The 12,147-nt window shown below is 40.9% G+C and overlaps 1 protein-coding gene across 1 annotated transcript in view; it reads right to left on the bottom strand.

The window, feature by feature from the left end:
- Positions 1-12,079, bottom strand: part of LOC103131247 (uncharacterized) — a 14,201-nt gene extending 2,122 nt beyond the window's left edge. The window contains exons 1-4 of the mRNA XM_007542842.2: positions 11,836-12,079; positions 10,692-11,018; positions 1,608-1,934; positions 890-1,222 (exon numbers count right to left, since the gene is read on the bottom strand). Of these exons, the coding sequence (XP_007542904.1) occupies positions 890-1,222; positions 1,608-1,934; positions 10,692-11,018; positions 11,836-12,064 (1,216 nt within the window). The 5' untranslated portion in view covers positions 12,065-12,079. The remainder of the gene's footprint in view (positions 1-889; positions 1,223-1,607; positions 1,935-10,691; positions 11,019-11,835) is intronic.
- Between the last annotated feature and the right edge of the window lie 68 nt (positions 12,080-12,147).

Genomic DNA, 12,147 nt, shown 5'->3' with positions numbered 1-12,147 from the left:
CTAGCTAATGTTAGCTAAAAGATGACTAGCTAATGTTAGCTAAAAGATGACTAGCTAATGTTAGCTAAAAGATGACTAGCTAATGTTAGCTAATAGATGGCTAGCTAATGTTAGCTAAAAGATGACTAGCTAATGTTAGCTAAAAGATGACTAGCTAATGCTAGCTAAAAGATGACTAGCTAATGTTAGCTAAAAGACGACTAGCTAATGTTAGCTAATAGATGACTAGCTAATGTTAGCTAAAAGATGACTAGCTAATATCAATACAGAACCTTAAGCTTAACAAGTAGCTTGTAGGCTACCGATGTTGGGGTCTATTTTCAGTTACGTACATTCATTTTGCCCCCAAAAAAGTCGATCCTCTCCACCCCCCTGTCACACGCGTCGTTTCAACCAGACAGACATTTGTAATCCATGGGGGTGGGGGGGTACAGAAGAAAAAGTTTGGGAACCACTGGGTTAAAGTAATGCGCCGTTCTGACCAAAACAACCAATCAGAACCAGTAGTAACTGCCACAGTCGTTCATGTCTTCCACTGTCTGCAGCTGAACAGCGTCATGGTAAAGCGCTCCAAGCAGGAACAAACCATTTAATGCAGCTAGGGGGGTTCAGGGCAAAAACAGATTTGTGTTTTTTGATCTGGGAGGGGTAACATTAAATTTTCACTGGTAAAAGCAATCTTTGAAAATACAATATGATTAATTTTGTATTTGACAGGATACAGATTTGTTTATTTCTTTATTTCCATGAACAAAAAATAAGTAAATTGTGGAGGGTCCCCTGTTGGTCAGGGCCTCTAGAATTGTTATCACTTTTCCCCCCTATACCGCACCCCTGTTGATCACAACCAATCTGCTGCTTGAACAAATACAATCTTTAAATCACTGACCTTTGACCTGGAGTCGAACTTGTGTCTTCATCAGGACGTCTCCATTTCTGTTGTAGACGATGCAGATGTATCTCTCTCTGTCTCTCTCTCTGGGCCATGACAGAGTCAGACTGAGGTCTTTATTCTTCAGCGGGTTTTTATCCATCCTGGTTCTGGTTCTGTAGAACTGGTTCTGTTCTTCAGGCTGATCAGAACCGTTCTGATACACATGGACCTTCCTGCCTATGCCGTCCCTCCACACCACTCTAACGTCTCCATCCAGATCCTTTGTGGTTCTGCAGGGCAGCTTAACAGACTCCACACCTGATTTCACCTCCACCAACACCTGTTGGACTGAGAGACAACAGAGGACAAGCTGAGTTGGACAGACAGCAGCAGCTCTGAGGACATGTCCTCTGACTGGATGAAGGTCCAACATGTTGGACTGGTTCCATCTGAAATGTGTCCCATGTCTCCACTGAACAGAGACACTGTTGTCTCTGCTGTGTCCAACCAGCAGCAGGTGGACAGAATGTCCTCAGTGAGGACAGCAGGAAGCTGCAGACTGTCCCCAGCAGCTGTTGGACTCTGGTCCCCGTCTGTCCTGGACCTCTTCCTCCTGCTCTGCTTCCTCATCTTCATCACTCATTACATCACATTGACCTTTGACTTTCTAATTAGCCAATCATCACTATTGATCAAAATCAGCTGATTGGAAAAATACATTTAAACCACTGACCTATGACCTCTAGCTGAATTTTTTTTTCCATCAGTTTTGCTCCGTCCTTGTTGTAGACTCTGCAGGTGTAGAAGTTATTGTCTCCATCAGTGGGTCGGATCAGAGTCAGACTGAGGTCTTTATTCTCCAGCAGGTTTTCATCCATCTTGGTTCTGGTTCTGTAGATCTGGTCCTGTTCTCCAGGCTGATCAGAACCGTTCTGATACACATGGACCTTCCTGTTGTATCCGTCCCTCCACTCCACTCTAACGTCTCCATCCAGACTCTGTGTGGTTCTGCAGGACAGCAGGACAGACTCCTCCCCTGACTCCACCATCACCTGTTGGACTGAGAGACAACAGAGGACAAGATGAGTTGGACAGACAGCAGCAGCTCTGAGGACATGTCCTCTGGATGCTGGGCAAAGGTCCAGAATCAGCTGAAGGTTCTGGACCTCTGACCTCCGGTTCTGCTGCGGTTCTGGAAAATCCAGGTTTCTGATGAAGATCAGGGGTTAAATAGTTCTGAACCAGAACCAGCTAAATATCAATGCCACTTAGTCAAAGAGAACCAACCAGAACCAGAACTGATCCAGTTCAAACAGAGAAAAGATGGAACCACCTGTTGGTTCCATCAGTTGGTGGAACCAGGAATGTGTCAGATCTGGGTCTCGTACCCGTCAGGTACGAACTGGGCCTACTGGTTCTGCTGAGTTCAGTTCTGCTTTCATTCTGTAAGAATTTCAGTTCTGGTGGTTCTGAACACTAACTAGTGCGATTCCCACTGGTGTTTAGGAAAAAATTCCATGACTTTTCCATGACCTTCAGTATAATTTTCCATGACCTACGTACAACAGGTTCATAAAGAAATGTGTATGACTGACAGACTAACAGCCCAAAGTTCAACTATAGCATGTAGTTAAACTTTGTAAAAATGTAGGCAGATAGGAAGGAAAGGTTGTGGTTGATTAAATAACTGAAACACCTGCACTCCTGATTATCTGTCATAAAATCTATGTGTATCGCCTTATTTCTGTGTTTATTGAACCAAAATACTCAGAACTGTGCACTAAGAGTTCATGTTCAGGTCATAAAAGTTAAGCTAGCATAGCTAACCTACTGCACTTTATATATATTTTTTTTAAAAAACTCTCTGACAGAGTTTGATTGCAACGGAAGTTAACTTAAAATTTCAGTTTCTGATTGGACCCCAGGCAGGAGGAGGCGGGTTTTCATGGACAGAAAAGTAGCTGAGCGGCAGCGACTCACAGAGGCAACTAATATTTTAAATGACATCGTTAGCGCTCCACAGAAATGTCAGCATCATCAGAAGTGTTTAGAGGCCGACAGTCAGCATCGGAAACCCCATCTATCAGTGGGATAAAGCTAGCCGTCTCTTTGGAAATGGCAGTAAAGCCAGCCAGCACAAGTTATGGCGCTCTCTTTTCAAAATAAAATTATTGATCCACTTTTGTTCTTTTTTCAGTAAGTTTTTTTTTATTTAACTCCCTTGTGACCAACTGCTTTCAAAACACAAAAATGTTTATCTTTCCCTCTATTTGAACAGTTGGAGCAACAGTAAAGGCTCAGACTTTTTGATGCTGGATCAACAGAAATAAATGGGCTGAATTTACTTCCAGCCCTCCGTGTGGATTGGGTGACATTGGTGCTATGTCATCTGAAGCCGTCCATTCATCTGTCTATCTATCTTAATGCTCAATATTATCCATCAGATCCCATTGTCCCTGTGTTAAACTCTGGCCCATGGACTAATGGTGTTGCATAAAACCAAAAGATAAAATGTACACTTGTTGTGACTTATAAAGCAACAGTTTTACCAGTTGTACTCCGTGTTTTTCTTTCTTGTTAAAACTCTGACATGATTAACAAACATTGGAGGATTATTGTGGGGAGGATCGGTTCAGCATGGGCACATGCTGAACCATGCTGATGGACACAATCAGAACGATTGTGTCTTAATGTGACTTTTACTACGAGACTTTATGGAACTCCAGTTGTGTCCAGTAATAAAGTAACAGAGGAAGAAGGCAGCAAACGTACATGTTGGTTCCCCTGAAAATCAGTCATTACATGGTAAAAGTAATTTGAAGAGGGGGAAGCATATAAACTAGTCAAGTCAATAAGTCAATGACACAATGCAATCTGCATTTTTAACTCAGATAACTTAAAAATTTTTTACTAACTTAATACATTTAAATTGCTGCACTGTTTGATAAGTAGAATGGAAATTATTTTTTTGTAAATTGTCTCGAGATTATTTATTGTAAATCAGTGTTATATAAATCAAATGATGGAGGGAAAGAATCATTAGGGCCAAGAAAACATACAGCGTGTAAGTCAGAGATAAAAGCTGTAGATAATTTTAAAGGTAACAAAACTATTTACCATGCAGGAGCAACTCTTGGAGCCTGGTTGTGCACTGTAAAAAACTTTCAACATTAGGGAAAGCTAAAAGCTAAATATGAGCAGTAGCCTCAGCTAGACCTGTTTAGTGTGTCACATATTCTTAAATTTACAGATGAGGAACATTTACTGAAATGTATCACACTAGCAAGGGTTACAAATATATATATATATATAAGTTTAGTTCTTATAGAATCAGGTTTTTGCTGTTTTGATTGGATGAGGGAAATCACAAACACGACTTAAATTGTGTTATACTTTAATTCCCTAAGAGTACCCACACTGAGCACCAGGCCATCGACCCTCCCTTTGTGAATGTGTTGTACTTTAAATCACTCACAAACAGATGTCCTGTGCTGGTCAAAAGCATAGAGGTTTTTTGTTAAACTGTAAATAATGCACCGGGAGCTTTTTAACATCCCTAATATAAGCATCTTTGTTCGAGGATGGTCATATCCCCCTCACACAAATGGTTAAACTATAGGCTTTCTTATGGGTGAGGGTTAGGGGACACACGCCAGACGCATAAATGGTGTGGTATGGTGTGGTGAGCAGGGCAAAGGTCAGTCCTCTTCCCTTATGAGGTTCATAATGCATCGGAGGCTTTTTTAACATCCCCTCACATGAACCTTCCGAGATGGTGTGGTTAATCTATAGGCTTTCTTATGCAGGGACACACACCTACAAATGCTTCTGTGGGCAGGGCCGGGGTCACTCCGCTTAACGCTGTGCATCAAGAAGACAATCTGTTTAAAACCAGAGGTAGTTACAACATTCCTAATCTATTTGAACTTCTCTGGGTATAGTACTATATGTCAAATTAAAACAGTAAATGGAACACTTTGTTTTCATCTCCACCCAACCGGCACGCACCTCAAAACGAATCAAGCGCACTCATGCTTTTCACTTCTCAAACTCAGCAGCCAACAATGTTTGGAATATATTCATTTATTTACTTCTAACTTACAAGTACATTGTTCCGTTTCTATTGACTAATTCAAAGAGGTTGGGAGGAGTTTATGGTGAGCAGATGTTAAAGTTCCCCTGAATAAAGTCTTTGTTCAGGGAGGGGGATGAAGAGGAGGGGCTGGCATCCGGTCACGGGGTGGGAGGAGGGGTTTAATATCAATTAGTTAATTAGGTTTAATATCATCCGATTAAATTTTGACAGAAAGGTGTGTACGTCTCTCTCACTTCATAGTGAAATTGTATGTTTTTGATACTATAATGACAGAAATTATTACTAAAGACAAAAATAATAAAAATAAAATCAGCGCCACTGAAGGGTCCCTAAGCGGCTGCTTAGTTTGCCTATGCCTGCTTAACGGTGATTATTTACAAAGAGCGATCGTTATGAAAACTGCATTTGGGAGCAGATTTTCCAAGTTCCAAAAGGAAAAAAAAATGACCCTCATACAATGTACATCATACAAAAGAATAGTCACGTTGTGCGTCATTCCTTCCAGGACGCACAGCAGGGAAAATAAAAATTTAATCATGAATGCTAATTATGTACAGTCCGTTTGATAATAAGCTAATAAACAATTAAAGCATGTTTTGCTTTCATTATAAGCCTCATATAAGGCTTTTAAGGTTTTGCAGCTCCAGACAGATTTGTTTTCTTGGTTCAATATTTTGGGTTGCCGACTCCTGGCTTAGACCCTGAACAAGGTCGACGGAGATGAAGGTGAAGAAACAGCTTTGAATTCCACCCAGATGGTTCAAGTTTCTTTATGAACTGAATGACTGAAAATCCATGGAAAATTTGAGCCTTTTAAAGTTTAAACATGATTAATCATCTCATCAAACTTGGAGCACCAAGAACCTTTGCGAAGCATGAAAACTGGTCAGACAACATTTCAAGCTCTCGCTAACTGGATTTGGAACATCTATCTTTTGGACTTCAGTTGGATTAAGTGTTGGAGTTACCCTTTTTTGCAGAACATTTGAATCTTATAGGTCAACCAAGAGGAATTCCAGATGAATTCAAAGCGCAACATGAACTCCGCGCAGGTTTTGAATCTATCTTACCTTGGATCACAATTAACAAAAATGTTGAATGGATTAACTATGTTTATTACAATCAACAGAGAATGATCAACTTTACAGTTGAAGGATTTATGGCCCTAGGAGAACAACTCCATGAAACCAGTAGAATGGCAAAACAAAACAGACAAGCGTTAGATTGGATCTTAGCCAATATGGGAGGAGTTTGCCATATGTTTGCTAATGAATGCTGTACTTATATTCCTATGAATACCTCGCCGAAAGGTACATTTAGAGCAGTAATGACTAAGTTGAAGAAACTGAAATCGGAATTCAAGGAAAATGCAGGAAAGAACACCTGGTCATGGAAAAGTCTGGAGGAAATTTTAGGTGAATGGGGAGCCTTTGTAGTCAAAATAGGAATAACTCTGGTAGTAATACTAATTGTTATTTTTCTGCTTGTGTGTTGTGTGATCCCTATCATGAGGAAATGGATTGTGGGGACTGTATACAGATGGATGACCAAGGACGGTAAACATCAGACGGACTAAGCACAAGGCCGCCCGGACCAGTGAACCTATGACCGATTCAAAGGACTGCTGAGCTCAAGGACAATTGATGCCTGAACTAAAATCACTTATGGGATGTTGAAAAGTCTAAAAGGTTCAAGGGGAATGAAACCGAACTGGGTTGGAATAAACAGACTCATGGGAAAGACACTGTTTGTATACACCATTACACATACTACACATACTTATTACACAATACAACACGGGTGGCTCACACATAGTTAACACACTAGGAACACACGTGAATGAGCATGAGTGTGAAAGACAGTATGATTGACAATGTGAGCGTAAGAGTGCCTGGATGAGCACAAGGATTAAGCGATCAATACTTTTGATTAGTATGATTTCAATCACTCTGAGATACTTGTGTTATGGACACTTTTCATAATTGTCATCAAGATTATGTATCAATGTTGAAGCATTAACCATTATCATGAATGTGTATGATTTGGTCACTGTGGATCCATGATTGTGTTACATTTGTGCCATATTAGAGAATATTGGCGGTCGCCCATGGCGAGCGGGGGCCATAAGGTAATTTTTTCCTGGAAACACGAATTATTATATTAGTTATAGTTACTCATGAAAACAATGTTTACCCACACTATTCATTTTATTTCACTTTTAAGTGACTTTTACATATATTTCTAAGGGTTTATATACAGAGTTATGTTCACAGGAAGCCACGTAAACTTAGTAAAACAATTAACAAAACAACTGCTAAGGTTAATTAGGATTCCACTTGAAAGTGGAATAGGGGGGATTATGTTGGAGCTGAAATATTATTTAAAGTGTTTTCGCTAAAGGATTTTTGACGCCTCTCTAGGTCAACCTGACCGACTCCTTTCCTTCCATTTGCGTGCAAAGAGCAAATGGAACCAAAAAATGGCTTGGACAGGATGTATGTTTGTGCAAGATAAGATCAACAATTTGGGATCAATTGTCCTATTCAGCAATTCTGAAATGGAGCAGATGTTGAGTTTGTGAGGTCTCAAATATTTTAAAGTACATATTCAGTATAAAGTGCACCAGAATCTTTATGCAAATCAAGGGTAGCAATGCCACTGGTTGAAACTTTCCAACTTACATCAGTGAGGATGAAAGTGTATAAAAAGGTTGATCTTTAGAATACAAGGAGATTTTTTGTTGAGACTTTGGAAGATTTTTGAGTATTGAACTGATGAAACTGTAATGAGGAATCCATGTAGTGTGATAAATCTCCAGCTCGTCTATAGCCTGGCAGCAAGAACTACGTCTCTGTGTGTTATTTCTTTTACTTATATATTTAAGAGTTTAGCCACCTTTCAATTCTCTAAAACATAAACATAAAATGGACTGTTTTGTTTTATATTCACAGCGACTAGAGGTAATGAGACCACACACATCAATCCAGTCTCTTCCCCCGTCGTTGGCATTAGGCTGTGTTCATGTAGCATTTGGTTTTTAGCTAAATATTTATACCTGTATTTCATAAAAAATGGGTAATTTATGAAATACGTCTGACTTTCAACACTTAAGTACAGGTCCTTCTCAAAAAATTAGCATATTGTGATAAAGTTTATTATTTTCCATAATGTAATGATAAAAATTAAATTGTCATATATTTTAGATTCATTGCACACCTACTGAAATATTTCAGGTCTTTTATTGTTTTAATTTTGATGATTTTGGCAAACAGCTCATGAAAACCCAAAATCCCTGTCTCAAAAAATTAGAATATTATGAAAAGGTTCTCTGAACGAGCAATAAAAATAATCATCTGAATCAACAAAGTAACTCTAAACACCTGAAAAAGATTCCTGAGGCCTTTAAAAACTCCCAGCCTGGTTCATTACTCAAAACCGCAATCATGGGTCAGACTGCTGACCTGACTGCTGTCCAGAAGGCCATCACTGACATCCTCAAGCAAGAGGGTGAGAAACGGAAAGACATTTCTGAACCAACAGGCTATTCCCAGAGTATCAAGGCTCCTCAGTGGAAAGTCAGTGGGAAGGAAAAAGTGTGGCAGAAAACGCTGCACAACGAGAAGAGGTGACCGGACCCTGAGGAAGATTGTGGGGAAGGGCCGATTCCAGACCTTGGGGGAAGCAGTGGACTGAGTCTGGAGTAGAAACATCCAGAGCCACTGTGCACAGGCGTGTGCAGGAAATGGGCTACAGGTGCCGCATTCCCCAGGTTAAAGGTCAAGCCACTTTGAACCAGAAACAGCAGCAGAAGCTCCTGACCTGGGCTACAGAGAAGCAGCTGGACTGTTGCTCAGTGGTCCAAAGGAAATCAAGGTCCCAGAGTCTGGAGGAAGACTGGGGAGAAGGAAATGCCAGAAGTCCAGTGTCCAGCAGTCAGTGATGGTCTGGGAACCATGTCAGCTGCTGCTGTTGGTCCACTGGGTTTCATCAAGGCAGGTCAATGCAGCAGCTGTCAGGAGGTTCTGGAGCTTCATGCTTCCATCTGCGGAAAAGCTTTATGGAGATGAAGATTTCATCTTTCAGCACAACCTTCAGCTCACAGAGACAAAACCTCTGGATTACTGACCATGGTGTTACTGTTGGCCTGCCAACTCTCCTGACCTGAACCCCATAGAGAATCTGAGGGACATCGTGAAGAGAAAGTTGAGACCCAAAACTCTGGATGAGCTTGAAGCCATCGGAGCCTCCTGGGCCCCATAACCTCAGCAGGGCCACAGGCTGAGGACCTCCAGGCTGAGGGCCTCCAGGCTGAGGGCCTCCAGGCTGATGGCCTCAGGCTGAGGGCCTCCAGGCTGAGGGCCTCCAGGCTGAGGGGCTCCAGGCTGAGGGCCTCCAGGCTGATGGCCTCAGGCTGAGGGCCTCCAGGCTGAGGGCCTCCAGGCTGAGGGGCTCCAGGCTGAGGGCCTCAGGCTGATGGCCTCCAGGCTGCATTGAAGGCTGCAAAAGGATCCTGACCAAGAACTGAGGGCATAACTGAACATAATTATTTGAAGGTTGACTTTTTGGTATTAAAACACATTTCTTTTATTGGTTGCATAAAATATGCTCATTTTTTGAGACGGATTTTGGGTTTTCATGAGCTGTAGACAAAATCATCAGCATTAAAACAATAAAAGACCTGAAATATTTCAGTTTGTGTGCAATGAATCTAAAATATACGACAGTTTAATTTTTATCATTACATTATGGAAAATAATAAACTTTATCACAATATGCTAATTTTTTGAGAAGGACCTGTATATTGGTCCTTGTTTACAACTATGATTTTAATGTTCCAAAGCAAATTGTTGTATGTCCCATGTTACAGTAATGACTTAACGAAATTGTATGACTTCAAAGACTACAGTCAAGACTGCTTTACATTTAATTGATACATTGAAAATTTGCATAGTATAATGCAATGCATTCGTTTTATGTACAGAAGATAAACATGAGCAAGCTCAAAAATAAGTTTAGCTCTTAATATACAATAGCAAATGTTAATTATAGACACTAGATTATATGTCAATTTAAGGTCTTGCAATATAAAATCTGAAAATAAATTGTAGAATTTAATTTTTTTTAATCTTTTGCATGAGGTATTTTCACACTGTTTTGTGGTCTACAACTACATTTCTTTTGAACTGAAAGTTTAGTTTTGTTTCAAAATTATGTGAAGAATATTTTAAATACATTGACTAATATATTTCAATGGTATAATTAAGATATTGTATAAAATAGAGACTTCAATAGTTTGGAAGACAAAAATATTTGGAAATGTGCAAGTTTTTAAAAAGAAGTGTTTGTGAATATATCAGAATTTGTACTGCAAGGAAAGAAAATTTTAGTTTTGGTTTAACAGAAATGTTGGTAAACGTAACATGGAAACTGTTAATTTACGGAAAAGAATTTGATGAAAATTCTGTAAAAAAACAAAAACAAAAAAAACAACAAAAAAAAAAAAAACATAAAATGTCCTGGTAATTTTCTGCCAGTACACTTACTGTTTTTATGGAATTATTGTCAGAATTTTTCCTGTGATTTAACGGTTTTTCATGTTTAAATTTAACATTTTAAAAATTTAAAAATTTAAATTTTTTAAACTGAATTCATTAAATTAATTTAATTCATTTATAAATAAAATGAATTTTTCAAATGAAAAAATAAATTTAAACCACTGACCTTTGACCTCCAGCTGAACTTGTTTCTCCATCAGGACGTCTCCCTTCTTGTTGTAGACGATGCAGGTGTATCTCCCTCCATCTCCATTAGTGGGTCGACTCAGAGTCAGACTGAGGTCTTTATTCTTCAGCAGATTTTCATCCATCCTGGTTCTGGTTCTGTAGCGCTGGTCCTGTTCTTCAGGCTGATCAGAACCGTTCTGATACACATGGACCACCCTATCTCTGACGTCCGTCCACTCCACTCTAACGTCTCCATCCAGATCCTCTGTGATTGTCCAGGGCAGCAGGACAGACTCCTCCCCTGATTCCACCTCCACCTGTTTGACTGAGAGACAACAGAGGACAAGATGAGTTGGACAGACAGCAGCAGCTCTGAGGACATGTCCTCTGACTGGATGAAGGTCCAACATGTTGGACTGGTTCCATCTGAAATGTGTCCCATGTCTCCACTGAACAGAGACACTGTTGTCTCTGCTGTGTCCAACCAGCAGCAGGTGGACAGAATGTCCTCAGTGAGGACAGCAGGAAGCTGCAGACTGTCCCCTGCAGCTGGTGGACTCTGTGTCCAGCTGGTTCTGTCCATCATTTGTCTCCAGTTGGACTCAGACTGGCAGAAAGACGAGGACACGTCTCCATGGAGACCAGTAGAGGACAGGCTGCTCCGTCTCTTCAGAGTGGACCAATCAGAGGACAGGAAGCAGAACTTCAGGACTTCCTGTCCTCTGTTGGAGACAGAAGGTCCAGTTGGACTGAGGCCGGTTCTGTCAGGGTTCTGGTTCTGTCCCACATCAGGACGTCCTTCAGTCCACATGGACATGAAGCTTCTGAGTTCTGGACGGGTTGATGGAGCTACTGGACCAGGAGGTTCTGGAGCCAACAGAACCTGGAGGTTCTGGAGCTGAGCAGAGATCCAGAACCTTACAGAACCAGCTGGAGGTTCTGGATCTCTGAGGCCCGGTTCTGATGGAGGTCAGAGGTTAAATGTTTCTGAACCAGAACCATCTAAATGTCAATGTAAACTAGTCCATGAGAACCGACCAGAACCAGAACCGATCCAGTTCAAACAGAGAGAAAAGATGGAACTGGTTCTGATCCAAACAGTTCCTCTGGTTGACCTCTAAACATACATTTAAACCACTGACCTTTGACCTTTAGCCAGACTTGTTTCTCCATCAGGACGTCTCCCTTCCTGCTGGAGACTCTGCAGGTGAAGGTCCCACTGTCTTCATATGTGGGCCATCTCGCAGTCAGACTGAGGTCTCCAGTCTTCAGCAGGTTTTCATCCATCTTGGTTCTGTAGAACTGGTTCTGTTCTCCAGGCTGATCAGAACCGATCTGATACACATGGACCTTCCCGTTATATCTGTCCATCCACTCCACTTTAGCCACAGACAGGAAGATTCTGTATTTACAGAACCACAGGCGATGTGGGACCTTAAAGGGCAGCAGGACAG

Source organism: Poecilia formosa, unplaced genomic scaffold (assembly GCF_000485575.1).
Source record: "Poecilia formosa unplaced genomic scaffold, Poecilia_formosa-5.1.2 Scaffold733, whole genome shotgun sequence".
Lineage (NCBI taxonomy): Eukaryota > Metazoa > Chordata > Actinopteri > Cyprinodontiformes > Poeciliidae > Poecilia > Poecilia formosa.
This window is presented reverse-complemented; position numbering and strand designations above follow the sequence as displayed.